Genomic DNA, 17,881 nt, shown 5'->3' with positions numbered 1-17,881 from the left:
CGCTTGCGAGAAAGAGGAGGAGGAGGAGGTGGGGTGGATGGTGGGTGGGTGGGATGGATTGGGATGGGATGGGTGGGGGTTGTGGTGTTGGGGGTGAGAACAGCAGTTCAGAAGATGACCGCAGCAGCATCCCCGTGGCCCTAAAGCTATGAAGAAGCGCTTGGAAGAGAACGCACACTGGAAGTCAGCGTACCGAGCGTACCACACAAAGCGAGGCAGCGGAACGCGAAGCTAGAACCTAGAACCTGCATGGTGAAAACTGGTGAACGTCACGTTGGGAATAGTGGCTATAGGCTGCTCTGGGGAATTTGAGGTTCTTGGTTGTTTCATTATGGATTTTTTGAATTGGACTGTTTAATAAATAAACGAATGAATAGACTGAAAGGTTAGTTTTTATTTTAGGCGTTTTTTAGTTTAGTTTAGTTGGATTTTTTGCTTAGTGTCTCTTGGTTATTGGTCATTTTCTTGGATGGGACCTGCGCGCAACCATGCCATGATGCGCCAAGGCTCGCGCTGAATTTGGATCTCCAGATCTCTAGATCTCCAGAGGGCTACAAATCAAGTTATTGTTCAGTCTGGATGGTGCACCGGTTGGGGATCAGTTTTGTTATTCTGTCAGCACTTCATTAGGAGCATCACTGAATGACCAAAGACTTTCTTAGAACTTAGAACCTAGATCTGCTTTAGAACATTTATTCAATGTGTGCATCAATCCAGCTTTGACTTATCTATCGGATGGAAGCCCAACGCGTTGCGTTCCAGCACGGAAAGTGGATACTTTTACACCCTGATCTCTTCTGCACTTTGTTGCAATACTTTTTCTACTTTTCTTACACGCGTAAATCGCGCGTAAACCGTGCGTGAAGCGTGCGTGAAGCGTGCACACACAGCCTTACACGTCCTTAGGCTGCTTCCTCTCCATTCCAGTCCCGGGACGCGCGGCACGGACTGTCCTCCTCTTCGTGTTAGGTGGGCGGGGAGGGGGAGATTTTGGAGAAAATGAGAACGTTCGCCCTGAAGGTGCTCTGCTTTGCCGTCTGCGTCCTCCCCAGCCTCTGCACTCCGCCGCCGGACACCGAAGCCCAGAGCGCGTCTCCGCAGGACACCTGCGCATCGTGTGGCCTCGGCCAGGCGGACGAGTCGAGGCGCGTGGACGTGGATTTCCTGGAGGCGGTGAAGCGGCACATCCTCAGCAGACTGCAGATGCGGGACAGACCCAACATCACGCACCCCATACCAAAGGCGGCCATGGTGACCGCGCTGCGCAAGCTGCACGCCGGCAAAGTGCGCGAGGACGGACGCGTGGAGATCCCCAACCTGGACGGCCACGCGAGTTACGCCAATGAGGTGGAGGAGGAGACCTCGGAGATCATCAGCTTCGCGGAGACAGGTGTGTAGAGAACTTTAAGATAAGAAACAGCTATTCCTGTGACAAGTGTGGGGACCACCTCTGATAACAGAGAGTGACCAGTTATCAGTTATCACAAATATTATTTTTTAATTAATCAAGAGTAAGTTAGATGGTGTTTCCACACCTTTCCACACTACTTAGTCCAATTAGACCTAACCCTGATTTGTTTTCAGACTTGACTCAGATGCAATTAATTTGTGCAGGTGTTAGTTAACACACAATACAATCACATTGAGATAAAACATGAACTTTGAGAAGAGATGATCTCAGTCTGATCTTAAATAAACTCTGAAATGAATGAAGTTAGTTTGTGGTGAGAATGTGATTTAACCTCAATCCCACCTTGATCTCACCATCAGATATAGCTATCAGAAAGGTTATACACTAGTCCAGAACCTAGGATCTTCTGCCTGTATTTACTTTCTTGCTCTGCCCCAGACAGATCTGACCAAAAAGCAAAGAGATCATTACCATGTGGTTTACCTTAACACGTTTTAGTGCGGTTAAAGTGCTAACTGACCCAGACTAGAGCAAACAAACTCTAGGTGTGAAACTATAGCCCTCAGTTTGGATGAGTTCCAGATAAGTCATCCATGGTTGCGTTGTTGGTTACAGATGTTTTGACTTATGTTTAGCCTACTTCTTGCTCGGGTGATTGCACGACAGTGGTCAGTGGTGGGAGCAAACTGTTCACATGTGTATATAAAGTCATTATATGTCATTGTCTAGACGATTGGTGTTTAGTTTACTGGTGGTCTGCAAAACAATCCAAGCCCCCCAAAAAACTCCCATTGGTGTTTGTTGGCACGGGGCACTGTACCTGTAAACAGTGTGGTGTGGTGTATCTGTGCATGTGAATGACTGTAAACAAGCCCAACATTGTGAGAATAGTTGGAAACAACGAATGAGCTGTAAAACTTATGAAACTTTCCACCCGGCTGCTGCTGAGACAATTTAGATTTTCTCAAGGAAGACCAGTGGTGCACACCATGATTGTCCAGCATGGTCATGTTGTGAAACCAAATGACAGGTTGCAAATGGGACGAAGCTCGAATTCCAGCATGTTCTGTAAACATGTGATCAGGATTTCTACTGTAATTTCACTGGAATGACTCCATTATTCCACCTTAAAGCCTAAAACAGCTTGTGATAGTTATAATAATAGTGAATAAATACACCTGGATCAGAGCTGATACCTTCATTTGATAAACTATATGTCCAAATATTTGTGGAAGAATGCATTTATATACTTTGAGTTGCAACCACTCTCTGGAACAGTTAAAAGGCATCATGGCAACATTCTCTGGAATGATGGGGCTCCATCCAATACTTTTTTGATGGGATGAGTTGGGGAGTTGAGGATGAGGTTGTGTTGGGTGATGATCATCCAACATCATGACCTCACCAACGCTTGTTCTTGTTGCTGAATGTAATCAGATTCTTTATTTTTTAGTCTTTATTTATCATTGTTTATATTAGTTATAAGTTATACCTCCAACATATTAAACAAATATGATCATGTTTTTAAAATCTTCAGTAGTCTTCAAAGGGTTAATTGACAAATACATTAAAACAAGAAGTGAGTGAGCTGAGTTAAGAAACTTTACATTACTTGATTACTTGTATTACAAGTTAGGATTTTACACACAGAGAAGTTGTTCTTTTATGGCATCACTCCAAGAACTCTATGCAGGAGCATATATTTTAAGAGGGTAAAATAATATGTATTTTTTACAGTTTAGCACCACCTATTATAACTATAGCTGATCACATGCTTACACCTACTGCTCTACTTTAATCTGATTTAAATCTGGCAGTAGTATTGTGTTTTAATATCAGTAATAGACCCTTGAAAGATGATATGTATTCTAAATATAGTAGCTGTGGTTGTAATCCAACTTGTTTTACCTGCTTTTGGTGGCTTTTGGGTAAAATGAGGCAGCAAACTGATATAATGATGGAAATACTGTATGTAATCTTCTATGTTATGTTTTGAAACTCTAGTATACCAACATATCAGACTATATGATAATCTACAGTTTAAGAAATAACTTATACAAAGATTATCAGGGTTATCAACAGCAGAAACAGTATGAGACACTATGTTGTACCACCAGTTACAAGTTAGCTTTTCCTCCCAGTTCAATATAAATGCCAGTTCAGTCTTACTGGGAAACCAACAATAGGCCTTTGAAATATGATATATGCCAAATGTGGCTGTGGAAGATGTTTATCAGATGTTTTACAACAAGCTTCTGTTGGACGTTTTTTAGTGAATGATGGTGACATACTGATATAGTGATGCCACTATGATCAGGAAATCACCGGTTTGAATTCTGTTCATATAGCTTGCCGTCAGCTACCGGAGCCCTGAGAGAGCACAATTTGTCTTGCTCTTTCTGGGTGGGTAGATGGCGCTCTTTCTCCTCATCACTCCAAAGGGTGATGTCGGTCAGCACAAGGCTGCGTCTGGGAGCTGATGTATCGGAACCGAGTCGCTGCGCTTTGCTCCGAGTGTGCTGTGATGCTACTCGCCAATGCTGCATCAGAAGCAGTTTGAAAAGAGGAAGTGGCTGACTTCACATGTATCGGAGGAGGCATGTGCTAGTCTTCATCCTCCTGGTGTGTTAGGACTCCTAATGAGTGGGTTGGGTAATTGATTGGGTAAATTAGGGAGAAAATTGGGATTTTTTTTAATAAAATAAAAAAAGAAGGAAGAATTGTTGTCATCATCTCACAATTTATGTTTAAATAATTTAATTAGGTTTAAAAGTGTTAAAACTGGCCCATTAAACCTTTAGGCTCATTGCACAATAAGGCTCACAATTTGGCAACCAGATTGCTACAATTAGCACAGTCCTAATGCAACATCAATAACAGACCAGGCCTTCTGACTTATTGACTTATGAATTATTCTGAAGCCATAAAGGTAGGGAACAAGCAATGATTTTGGGTATTTAAGACTTTAGAATGTGTAAACTACTGGTCAAAAGTTTTAAAACACCCCACATTCTTTTTTTTTTTAGCCACAATCAAATGATCTTCAGTCTTGTGATTTTTTTTTTAATCTGTAAGATCTATTCCATTAATCTCCTTATTTCTCTTTTTTAGTTTTTAAGAGTTTTGATGGTATATGATAGAGGTTTTTAACCTGTGGGCCGCACTGGCACTGCTAGGAGGCTGATGGCCAAAAATGTAAATATTTAAGATGTGATGGATGGTATGTAATTTATTTGCAAAAATAAGGACATTTTCACACCAGCACTATTTGGTCCGGTTAAAACAGAATCTGGTTAATTTATATATATAGTATACTTCTTTTATTTGAGCTAAACTACTGATAAGGTGCAGTTTAATCTGATATATTAGCCAGATAATGCTAATTACCACAGCTTTAAACAAATGCTGTCTCTGCTCCGTGCTGTTTACACACGCTATGTGTGTGCTGTGTTCACTACTAGCAGCCATGTGACTCTGTTTACTATGTGTATCTCTGCGTATATCCCAAGGCAATTCAAGTCTATTTTATATTCAGTCAATGTGATATGTTATGCAGATTGTTGTTGATTATAATTTTGTATGGTCTGTAAAATGTTTGTAGTGGATTAAATTGGCTATTAGTTGCAAAAGTCTGAGAAACTCTAGTGTAGTAAACTGTGCTCACCACACCCTGTCTTTTTATTTGTGATTTCTCTAAAGGAAACATACACATTTTTTGAGTTATAATGTGCTATCTGTGTTTCTTTGAAATGTGTGCTTTTCTAGTCATTATGATAGCAATCCAGATGTGAATTGTGGTGTAAATACTGTGGTAGAGAGTGCAGGATCACAGTCTTCACCAACACTGCTTTTATACAGACAAATAGTTTGTAAATTGCAATGTAATGTAAATTGTTTGCATCAATTTTTAAACTTAATTTCCTTCCATTACTACAGTCCAGATGCAGGTCACATGTTCCCTAAAAATGATTTTTTTTTGTTAAAACTATGAACATTGTTTTTCAGTTTTTTATTCATTTTTTTCACACACAGTTTAGTGCTTAACTTTGTCCCCTATTTCAGGTTATTCGCTGTGATAGAAATGCTTAAAACAATTGGAAGAACTTTTGACCAGCAGCCTACACACCCATAATTGCACACAGAATACCCAAACACAGCACTGTGCCATGCTTGAAATCTTGTCCCGTGCCCCACATGTCATCGTCTAGTCATTAATTTCCTCATTCAGTCTTCCTCAGTGGCCCTGGCCACCTCCCTGCAATGCCCGTGGGCCCGTCGCTCTCAGGCCTACGCTTACCCAGCTCTGCCAAGCTGGACGTGGCATGGTGTCAAGCTTGCAGGACAATTTGCCAGAATGCCTCATGAAAGAGACTTGAAATGATCAGTGGTGCCACATGTCTGGCAGAAAGGAATGTCCATATCCTGCCCAGCAGAGTCATGGGATGACTGTATACATCTAGCCGGTCACTGAAGATCATGCTGGGTCATCAGTGGTTCAAATCCCAGGTCATTATGCCTGCCATCAGCAGCCAGAGTCTGAGAGAGCACAATTGGCCATGCTCTTGCTGGGTGGGTAGATGATGCTATCTCCCTTCATCACTTTAAAGATGATGTTGGTCAGAGGTACAGAGGTACTATATAAGTACTTTCATTTACTCAAATGTACACTTTTAATAATTGTACCCTCAAAGGTATAACATTGGTCTTAACAGGGTCAGGTATGTTCCATTTGGTACAGATTTGTCAGCCAAAAGGTACATTTGTTATTCTGTATCACTGTACTAATAAACTAATATAATTAAATATTTTTTTCTTTTGAAAGCCAGACAATTATGGATCATCAAGTTCTTAACACATATTTAGTTGATGGTAATGTTTATAATCGTTATAGTCTTTACTGGTACAAAAACACGGGTAAAAAAGAGGCTTTCAGCGAAAGGTACTCTATTGGACCTCAATATATAAGGTACAGCCCCCAGCAACAAGCTTTGTACTCTTTTAAGTACAAATCTTTACTTATTTTTCTAAGTGTGTGCTAGTAGTCACCATCCTAGTGTTGAGGGCACTACTACTGACAATGAAAGTTCTTAAAAATGGGATAAAATTAGAAATGAAATTTAAAAAAGCATGCTGGATGGATTTAAAATTAGACATAATGAATCTCACATCAGTCAAATTTGCTCTGGATTAAGATTAATCTCAGATCGGATTGGTCCACCATGCTGGCCAATCAGCTCACTGAATCTCTTCAGGCTGGTCAACAAGCTTGGTCTTGCTAGTCATCCTGGTCCTCCTTGTTGTCCAGCTTGGTCTGATGTTTGGTCTCTAGGGTTGTAGGTTGATCAAGCTCATAAACAAGCTTAACCACCAACTCAAACAAACACACCTGATACTAGTCTAAAGCTCATCTAGTCTAAACCTCATACAACTTAACCCTCCTGACACAGCTTGAGCTGGCAATGCATTTTTTTCAGCAGGAATAATAATAATGTTTCATCAGAGATTTACTTTGATTTTTTACCAATTAAAAAACAGAAGTGACCAGATATCCATGCTTTAGGCTTTGCCCTGATGTAAATGTGTCAGCACAGTCCTAATGCAACATAATACACCAGGCAGGCCTTCTGATTTGACATACTCTGAAGCCATAGAAGTAAGGTACAGGAGATGATTTTGACTATTTATGATTTTAGAATATGTTCTTGTAATATACATTACTGGTTGAAAGTTTTAGAACACACCCTCCTTTTTGCCTTTCAGCCACATGTCAAACTAGCATGCTCCGAGTCTTAAACCTAAAACCATCAGCTTTATAAGCAACAGAACACTATTTTGGATTGCAAGTAAGAATAAATGCTCTTCCTACACAGCTAAAAAACAAAGTGCTGCTATATCAGTTAAATATAACTTATATAACACCTAATAAAGGCCTATCTTAAAAAATAAATGAACTAATTTAATTCTGAGGCCACATACTAAATAGGGTTGTGAAACACACACACACACACACACACATATATATATATATATATATATATATATATATATATATATATATATATATATATATAAAACGTCACGGTCCAATTAAAAACAAATATCTCCAAAAAAGCAGGAGAGGAGAGAGAAAAACCTTCCAAACTTTTATTGGAAGTCAATGTAAAAAACTTTATTTTAGGTCATTTTGAAGTATTTCTATTGGTCTGTTCACAGAGTTTGTCACAGAGACACTTTGTCTGTTCAAATTATTTAGTCAACCTAAAATCTACAAAGATGGTGATACTTGGTTTTCACTGGACAGTGAAGATATACGTCTAACATATCATCGATATACATACACCGGCTGATTTTGTTGGGAAAAATTCATGACTCCAAGAGAGTAGCAGCAGGTTTGAGCTGTGAACTTGTTGGCATTTCGGCTTGAGCTGGCATCTCACGGGTCTCATTAGAAGGCAGGGTGACCCAGGGACACGGAGAACTGGACAAGTTCCAGAACCTTCCAGGGGGTTTTGCTTTAGGAGCAGCCCTTCAGTCGCCTATGTAGCAATTGAAATGATGGCTGAGTGGACTTTTCTGTTAACCTGACTTCTTTACTGTCTTTGAAGTCAGGTAAGACAGTCTGCCTTGTTGAATGTTGTTGAATTTGCAAAAAATATTAATGTTTCATATATAGACATTTATTAACAGTATACTGCAGTTCTTCAGTTTACATAATCCAAAGCAACTATTCACCAACTTCTATTACAACTGCTATATTTAGCTGTTTTATGTACAAAGAGCAGCATCAGAATCATTGTCTGTTGTACAGGCGTTCCGTTTCACCCCACTCCAGGCTATGGTATCAGTGTTTTCTGTGTATAATTGAGTTACTGTGTGTTGCTGCTTATATCTCAGCTGCTTTATCTGCCCATCATTGCAGTGAGTAAATCTAGCAGTGTGTGAAAGGGATTAGCACAGAGCGCGTCAGTGGCCGGGTTTTTTTCATGTGGCCAAACTGTCAGTCACGGCATCCAGGTGGCAGTGGCCCATTGCGTAGGGAGACGTTGAGTAATGACATGGAGATTTACTGCCTCAGTGCAGCGCGAGGCCGTGCAGGTGGAGGCATGCCGAGCGCTGTGTATTGTCGCGGGCAGAGGGGCCCACCCAGGTATTGTCCTGCCCTGCATGCAGCGGCCAGGCTTAACTTCTGGGGCTTTTGACCTTACGCATTTGTCTTTCTCCTCCGGCTCTCTAATTTGCATCCACTGACAGCTGTCTTTCAGGCCCTGCGCCGCGGCCCCTGCAGAATTCTATAAGAGGGGCCGAAGATATATGATGAATTTGGGGAGCACAGGATATTTCATGCATATATTTAGGCATAAAAGTGTACAGATGTTGAAAGAAATGCTGTAGAGCTTTGCATTTGAAACAGAAAGACAATACTGTCTTAAGTTTTTAATCTTTAGTGTCCAAAGTTAATTACAGTTAATGTAATGTAATGGGATGTTACGAGTGAATGAACGAATGAATGAAGTTATACTTATATAACATCTTTCTAGAAACCCTTGAAAAGACGTGTTAAAATCACACGTTTTACACACAACCATTTACACTCAGCACTTATCCACACACCGGTGAGAAGCAGCAGCCAATAGCACACAGCGTACTCTCAACCGGAAACCATTGTCCACCTGGAGGACTGTATTTTTGCCCAGGGCAGAGTGTCAGTCCATATCAGGACACACAGTCATACATACATTTATGCACACAAACTTACTTACACATACACTCCACATACGCTCCAGATCAATTTAGAGTATGCAGTTTACTTGATCTCCATGTTTTTGGACTGTGGGAGCAAACCATAGTTTTGGAGTCCCTGGAAACTCCACCCAGATAGGGACTTGAACCCAAGACCCCAGTGCTGGGAGGCAAACATGCCATCCGCCATGCCGTCCAATGTTATTAGATAGCGTATTATTTTGAGTCAATTATATTGATATATTTAATATAGCAACTTTTCAGAAATGATATTTGGCTTGGACAGACAGTAGTTTTCATTAACATCTGTGGACCAACACAAAGAAAATACATTTGTTAAAAAAAAAACATTTTCCCACACATTCTACTCAATGCTTGAAGTTGAACAGAAAAAAAGAGTCAGAATTCCATGAATTTCATACATGCTGACTTCACTCCCCCACCACACATACATTTAAAAAACTGAGATAGATACCTTCTTTTGCTGAATTAAAGGTTCTGCCCTTCCCAAAATAAGGATTCTGATTGGTTCTGCCTCTGAGTTTGACTCTATACTGCCCTCCCTCAGCTGAAATTGAGATTCTGATTGGCTCTGAGTTTTTACTTACACAACTTCATACCTGTAGAACCACATTGACCTCCCTGGTGAATAAGGTCAAACCTAGCCCCACCTTTTTATACTCTCACGCTGCTTTAGTGAAGCACTTTTGGTTCCTTAAATCTGTGCTTCTCAAATGGGGACCACCACAGTTTGGATTTACCATGAGGACCAGTTTGAGAACAATGACTTCAGGGATTCAAATGTGTTTCTTCTCTGGTAGTAGAAGAACAATTTAGTGGTTCATCAACTCTTACACTGTTAAAAAAAAAAGAAAGAGAGTGCGGTTATATATTCTGTAAAGTTAACAGAATGGAGAACCTAAGGTTCTAGAGTGATTCAGAGTGTCCTAGAACCAAGCACCCTATCCACAAAACATTTAGCAATCTTTATTTTTAAGAATATATGGGTTGGATTAATCTTTTGTATTGGATAATCTTCATTCACAGTGCTGTATAGTCTAGAACTAGGCTTAATCACTGTCCAGGAAACCAGCTCTAGATGTTTAAGATGTATTTTAACTAATCAACAGTGAAACGGGAACAGGAAAAAGTTCGTGCCAACGCTTAGACAGCTACACCACCCCAGAAAGGTTCTTTAAACTTCTGAGAAGCACTGAAAACTGAGAAAAATCACTAAGAAGAACCATCTAATGCAGCAAAAATTTAAAACGCATATCCATATCAAACCATCGCATTTACAGTAAAACGCTTTAAGAACCATTTTTAAGGAGAGTAGGGGAGTTTCTGTGGAAACTGGTAGAAAGTACAGTGTCGTGTAAATACGTAGTTTCTTTATCCTCCCTCTCCCTCTCTCTCTCCCCTTCTCTCTCACACTCTCTTTCTCTCTCTCTGTTCTCACTGTAAAGCCATGTGTTGAAGGTCCGGCTGTAGCACATGCTTCTTTTGACATCACAGGGCTCATTGTGCCGCTTCTGAAGCACTGTAAGCTCGGCGTCTCAGCAGCTTTCATTCACAAGTCTTTGAACCTTTGTGCTGTGCCCTCATAAGCTTCCTCTCCTCATCTCCGCCCTCACGCTGAGCCAACCGGGCCCGACCCCAGAACACTGCTGTCATAGCCCGCACTGTCATGTGATGTCAGAGAGGAGAAGAGCTGGGAGAAATGCACCACGGCTCGGCTTTGTCCAGAAGAAAACTGCCAGAGTTCAGCCCTCTCCAGAGTTTTACTGAATTACGAACTCAAAAGAGCGTTACACAGACGTTTATACCTCTGAAACCAGCGGAGAGGAGAGAACCAGGGAAAGTTCATGTGTTTCTTCAGTGAAAGAAAGAGAGAGAGAGAGAAAACAGAGTGAGAAAGAGAAAGAGAGAGAGAGAGAAAGAGAGAGAGTGACAGCGGAACAGACCCTGACAACTCCTCCCACCCACGTTGTCATTTAACACAAAACCCTAACACCATTTGATCCCTTTAGGTTGAAGTGTTCCCAGTTAGGGAGCCCATTCACGGCAATGTGAACGATCTACTGCCCTCTCAGCATGTTAATGTCCCTGCTCTTCTGTCCAAACTGAGACATTATTCTATGGTCACACACACTCTTAAAAAATCACAAAAGATGCTAAAAATAGTCGTTTCTTTTTTTTTTTATCAAGGAACCTTTTTAATGCTACAGTTACTTATTAAAACAACTGTTTTTCTTTTTATTTTACTTAAAGAATTAAGAATGATCTAATATGATCAATTGTCCTGTGATGTTTGAATAATATGGATGTGACTTTGTTTGGAAAGAAAAATGCCCAAAATCAGTTTTGCAAGCATATTTACTGCCCTGTTTACAACCCTGTTGTTTTGTTTCAAAATGAAACATACTGGTTGCATACTGATTCCAATGTTGTACTAATTGCTACCAGATTTTGAGTATGAAGTATGTATTATAGTTTAAAGTTTTAAAGCTGAGTGTACTTAAAGATCCTCAAATACTTTTTAAGAAGTTTTTTTTAATGTGGTTACAATGTTACACTGTTACACCACAATGTAACTTGAAACAAAATGAGAGGAGCTACTCTGGTCTGGATCAGTATCAGAAAAATGTAGCAGTGCAGCAGCAATGGTGTCAGGAGATAAGTTAATGGGTTAGTGAATTACTGCCAAACCGCTCTATTAGGATTAGTATAAAGCATATATATTTTAGTATTACTGTGTATTATACCATTGGAACGCACCCACTGATTTTTTCTTTATGGAAGACGTGTGATTAGCTTTGTTTAAATTAGCTGGTTTATGACACCCTACACTTTTAATACTTTAACCAAAACTCATTGAACACTGTTGCTGTTATTTCATTATAAAGAGATTTTAGACAGTTAGCTTTTAGCCTTGCCTCAAATGCGTTCACCCAGGTTTAGCTTCCTTGAGTGTTAATGGGAAAAAAATAATCCAGATCTTTGTGTGTTTAGCTCCAGGTTGGTTTAGTTGGGGTAGTACAGCATGTATAGGTTTTAAGGAAGAGGAAGATGGAATGAAGAGATGGGTAAAGAGATTTTCTATTCCTGTTTGGTCCAGTTTCACTATGAGGAAACACATAGAACTCATAGAAACTTGGATACTCTAAATTGTCCTGGTGTGTATGTGTGTAGGTGTGTGAATATATGTGCGACTGTGTGCCCAGATATGGATCAGTTCCTCAGTGCTCGATGCCGTCCTCCAGGTGAATGGTTGTTTCCGGTTGAGAGTATGCCATGTGCGATTGGCTGCCCCTTCTCTCCAGTGTGTGTATGTGTTGATGAGTGTAAATGGTTGCATGTAAAACGTGAGTGTAAAGCATTCTTGGGTTTCTAAAAAGGTGGTATATAAATGTAACTATATTCATTCATTCATTTATTTATTCATTCATTAATATATTCCCCTAAACTGTCAGAGTCTTTGGGTGGTAAGCTGCTTTTGAGTTTCAACAACACATACTGTTGTGTATGTACATTTTTGAAAGGTATAAATAGATCACATATTTATTACTTTTGTGTATTGAACTCTGAATATTCAAGTAAAATTGAGTTTTCCATTCTAGGGACTTCCACCATAGAGAAGCACAGTTTGACCATACTAATAAGGTTCTCTTTCTCTTGCAGATGAACTGCTCTCCTCCAAGTCCAGCCTGTTTTTTGTGATCTCCAACGAGGGCAACCAGAACCTCTACGTGTCTCAGGCCAACCTGTGGCTTTACTTCAAGCTGCTGCCCTCACCCTCGGAGAAGGGCTCTCGCAGGAAGGTCACGGTGAAGGTGTACTACCAGGAGCCAGGCTTGAGCAGCAAGTGGAACCTGGTGGAGAAGAGGGTGGACCTGAAGCGCAGCGGCTGGCACACGTTCCCACTGACTGACGCCGTGCAGCTGGTCTTCTCTAAGGGTGAGCGGCGGCAGAACCTCGACATACGCTGCGAGGGCTGTGAGGCGGCTGGTGTCCTGCCGGCCTTGGTCAACTCGGCCGACGAGGCGCACCGTCCTTTCCTGGTGGTCCGGGCCCGAGCGATGGAGGACAGCAAGCACCGCATCCGCAAGCGCGGCCTGGAGTGCGACGGCAGCAGCAGCCTGTGCTGCCGCCAGCAGTTCTACATCGACTTCCGCCTCATCGGCTGGAACGACTGGATCATCGCGCCGTCTGGATACTTCGGGAACTACTGCGAGGGGAAATGCCCGGCGTACATGGCCGGGGTGCCCGGGTCAGCCTCCTCGTTCCACACGGCCGTGGTTAACCAGTACCGCATGCGCGGCATGAGCCCCGGCTCCATGAACTCCTGCTGCATCCCCACCAAGCTCAGCACCATGTCCATGCTGTACTTTGACGACGAGTACAACATCGTCAAGAGGGACGTGCCAAACATGATTGTGGAGGAGTGTGGTTGTGCTTGAGCTGGGAATGTTTAAAGTAGAAGTTTGCTGAAAAACGTACAATTTACACTACAATTTACAACTTACAACTTTCTCCTTAAGTCCAAACGGTCAAACAGTCAAAGCATGTGGTGATCTGAGTTTCCTCTGAGTTTGCTCTAAAACTAATTTAAGCTTATAGCCAGCATTATACACACTTCATAGCCAAATCATTAAAGGGAGGGAGGGATGATATCATTAGACAATAGCCTACATACACCAACATCACCATCTGTGCTTAAAAATAAAATAACATAGGTGAATGATAATTATCATAATCCCACTGTAAAAAAACACAATGTGTGCAACAACAATAGCAACAAAAAAACTGGCAGCACATTTTACCAAATATTTTTTTTGCTTGTTGACTAAACGTAAAAGCAATTGTTGCTCAGACTTTGATCAAGACATGCAGAGTTTGTCAGGATTAAATATATCATACACTTTCTGATACAAATTCTATAAACAATTTTAATTTAATTTTATTGCTTAATGACAAATTCCATTATCTGTACTACAAATACACTTAAAAGTTATTAGCAATCTTTATGTTGCTAAAAATCTTTTAGCAACATACCTTCATAATGAAAAATAATAATACTAAATCCTTTAACGATAAAAATAAAAAAGTAAGGTACACAAAAACAACTAAGTTGCATTACTAAACCCCTAAAACTGCATCAGTGTCAACTGCCTCAAATCTCTTTCAAGCTGGTTTAGCTGGTTTACAGGAATTACCAATCTGACAAAGCTAAATATCCAGCATGACCAAACTTGGCCAAAATTAAATGCAACATACATTATGTTGGTCAAGAGTTGGTCAACTGGCTTACCTACCATTACAGGGTATGTTTTACTCAAAAGACCAGCTTTTCAACCACTGTGATCATCAAAAACAAGCTTAAATCCTCTAAAACCAGCTACCATTGATTGATGATTTATTCTTAGAATGGAACATATTTTGTGTATTCTTAACCTGTGACTATTTACTTTATCAGTAAAGCAAAGATTTGCTAATCATTAATTACAGTTTTCTAGCATTAGTTAAAAAAGTTGGGTCAATATGAGTGGCTGAACCATGCCTTCCACAATAATTTGGCCATTACTTGTTAGCTATTGTAGTTGTTTTAGCTTTGTAGCTTCAACGCAAAACTACAGACGCAAACTTCAGACATCAAACAGGCCTTGACTGATCATCTTTGTAAGAATCTGATTGATCACGGACATCCTTAATCATCAAATCAAGACTGATGACGTTGTAAATGTTCGGCAAAATACATTTGAAAGGAAAACAGCAGATTTACAGTCAGATAGTGATATTTATGAACATCCACATATCATCGACATATCCATCATCACCTACACACACTTCATGCATGCGCAGACCTACTTGTACATATATTTATATTCGTTAATATCCCACGGTAGAAGCATTTATCAGTCCGGCTGTCAAACGATTCAGTCTACGAGCACAGTTCTGTATAATAGGTGACGAGGTCAAAGAGACGGCGATGTTTGGGGTCAGGATTTAACAGTTTGTACTTTTCTTTTATTTCTTTTCTCTCCTCTGAGTAATGGACTGTACGGAGGAGGGGAGGGAAACTGGGGTCTGGAGAAGAGACGTGAGCCTTATGAAACAATGGCCTGGACTTTATTTTATTATTACATCTTTCTGTAGAACTGCCCACAACTGCATACAAAAGCACTGACCCAGGACTGTTAGTGACCACCGACAGTACTCCAGTCAACAGCAGCACTTGCCATGACCAGATCTTCAACTCTGGCGTCAAGCTGAATACAGAGATCTTCCATTTTTTCCATTGTTTTTTTTTTAGTTGTTTGCCTTGGGTTCTGCTTTCTCATCCTGAACTCTGCGGCCCTCATCGTCTCAGAAATGCTGCATTTTTTAAGCATTCTCAGTAATGAGTTTCACTACAGCGGGACACGAGCAGGCGTCCCACCACTTCCAGGCACCCAGGGGGTCATTCATAAAGCATGAGACATGACTTTAGTGGGGTTTTTATTTTATTATTTTTTTTGGTTTGAGTTTTAGACCAGCCTACATGGTGGGAGGGGTTTGCTTATTCATGTGACAAGCTGTAAACAGTGCGCAGTGGGAGCAGTGGAACCATCGGCCACCTCCGCCGAACACTAGGACACAGTGCCCTTTGGAACACACATCCAAAAAGTACTTAAAACAACTGAAGCATATGATATTCTCTCTCTTCTCTCGAGCTGCCATATCGTTCTGTTGGCTACGGGTGCAAAAATGCACTTGCAAAAAAAAAAAAGTATAAAAAAGTAAAAAAAATGAACAAACATGAAAAAAAGCTAAATGCACATTTTATAGCACTTGCTGATCGAAATGCCTTTAAAGGGTATCCAGTGGCGCACCTGTGCTTGCTCACAATCCTTTTATTTTTTTATTTTCTCTCTTATTTCGAAATAAGTGCCGCATGAACTATGCAATGTATAGTACCGACCCACACCGGACAGACTGAACCTTAGCTACTAGTCGTAAAACTCTCTTTCAATACTTGAAAACGTCGCTTCCTTTATCCAAGCGAATGGTTGTTACAATGTTTGCACTGAAAACGATACAAATTTGAAAAAAAGAAGAAGAGTAAAGCATTGTTAGAAAGAAAAGAAAACAAACTGCCATTGAAATACTAATAATAAGAAAAAAAGTTATTTTTATAAAAGCAAACTGAATTCTGTTCAAATGTATTATACGGAATCATGGAACCAAAGAGGCCAAGATTTTCTAGCTATTATAAGATGGCAAGACCGTCACGTTATAATGTAAAATACTTTTTTGATCGTGTAATAAGAGGCCTAAACACTGTATCAGGGTACGATATTACGGATTCCATTTTCAGCTCAATTTCCTTTTTTTTCCTTTTTTCCTTTCTTATTTTGTACAGTAGACAAATTGAATATTTCATATTTTTTCATCAACTTTAATATTTTCAGTTTTTCTATTTAATACTTCTAGTTCCTATTCAAGAATCATTTAGATGATCAAATACATGCCATCTCTGTACAGCTTATGTAAAATAAAGAATGCTTTTAAATATTTTGTTCTTTGTAACTGTTATGAAATAAATTTCTTATTCTGCATTTGGACTCCTTTCTCATTGCCTTCCCTTAAATATATGTTTAATAAAGATGAACAGAAAATACAGAGCAAATATTCTGATTCACAAAAATAAATTGAATGAACACATGTATGTGCAATCATGTATAATATTTTATATTTTAATTACATATTAACAAACTTATTGATCTAATTACTATTTGATCTACTATTCTATGTCTTCTATGTCATAGAATATCAAGTGATTCTCTGAAGAACATTTGAAATATATGAAAATATTTTATAAATACTATAAGATCTGTGTGAGTTTAAAGGCCTTTTCATTTCATCAATTATAAGCAGAATTTAAATTCCAGTTTCCGATGACATCACAAATACATCATTGTTTTATAACAAAACCTTTAAACCTTGTTTTTGATTTTATTATCATAAGGTGAATTTTACAATTCTTTAAATTGTGTCAAAATGATAAATGGACCAATAGAAACACTTTAAAGTGACTTATAATAAAATAGTCTTTATTCACTTTGAAAGTTGGGAAGATATTTTCCTTCTCCTGTAAAAACGACATTTTAAAGATTTTGGGCACCACTTAACAATAAGTCTCCTTTGTAATGTTTTATACATAGGAGTTTATTAGTGGTTATTTATTAGATTGTAAATACTTTTAAACCATTAATAATCAGTTAAAACCCATACATAGAAAGGGCAGCATTGCCCTGTTGTTTGCCAAATAGTGATTCTGGATACATACATTGCTAGGCCTTTTCTATCTATCAGTATTAACATATGTAATAAAAAATAAAACTGAGTCTAAATGCTCAATTAAACTGTAACAATTGTGATAAGAACAATGTAGCTAGATAAATCCAGAATGCTTAAATTTTAAAACTATTTACTAAGATTTTACTAATGCTAATTACTGACTATTTATTGTAGAGTTGCTGTGAAGAGTTTCACACACTCTTCATGATTGAGAGCCCAGAGCAGCATTATTGGCTCATATAGACTCAGTTTCACTGTTATTTGTGCAATGTAAGCCAGAATAAGTTTAATTTACCTAAACAATTTAAGGCAGTTTGTTTCAGTTACTGTGTAAACTAGATATAACACTTCATATTTTTTTGTTTAAATTGTAAATAGTTTTGAACTTTG

General features: G+C 39.4%; 1 protein-coding gene across 1 annotated transcript; it reads left to right on the top strand.

The window, feature by feature from the left end:
* Positions 1–85: 85 nt before the first annotated feature.
* On the top strand, positions 86–16,749 carry LOC103029944 (inhibin beta B chain). Its single transcript, XM_007231764.4, has 2 exons — positions 86–1,390; positions 12,833–16,749. The coding sequence occupies exons 1-2, from the start codon at positions 1,000–1,002 to the stop codon at positions 13,609–13,611; spliced, it is 1,170 nt and encodes a 389-aa protein (XP_007231826.3). The 5' UTR covers positions 86–999; the 3' UTR covers positions 13,612–16,749.
* The last annotated feature ends 1,132 nt before the right edge of the window (positions 16,750–17,881 follow it).

Source organism: Astyanax mexicanus, chromosome 16, assembly GCF_023375975.1.
Source record: "Astyanax mexicanus isolate ESR-SI-001 chromosome 16, AstMex3_surface, whole genome shotgun sequence".
Taxonomy (NCBI): domain Eukaryota; kingdom Metazoa; phylum Chordata; class Actinopteri; order Characiformes; family Acestrorhamphidae; genus Astyanax; species Astyanax mexicanus.
Note: the sequence above shows the minus strand (reverse complement) of the source record. Positions and strands in the feature narration are given on the sequence as shown.

Bases quoted from the DNA above. Each gene is read 5' to 3' on its own strand.
- LOC103029944 (XM_007231764.4), top strand. From the start codon at position 1,000: ATGAGAACGTTCGCCCTGAAGGTGCTCTGCTTTGCCGTCTGCGTCCTC. The intron at 1,391-12,832 runs GTGTGTAGAGAA...TTTCTCTTGCAG, and splicing joins CATCAGCTTCGCGGAGACAG to ATGAACTGCTCTCCTCCAAG.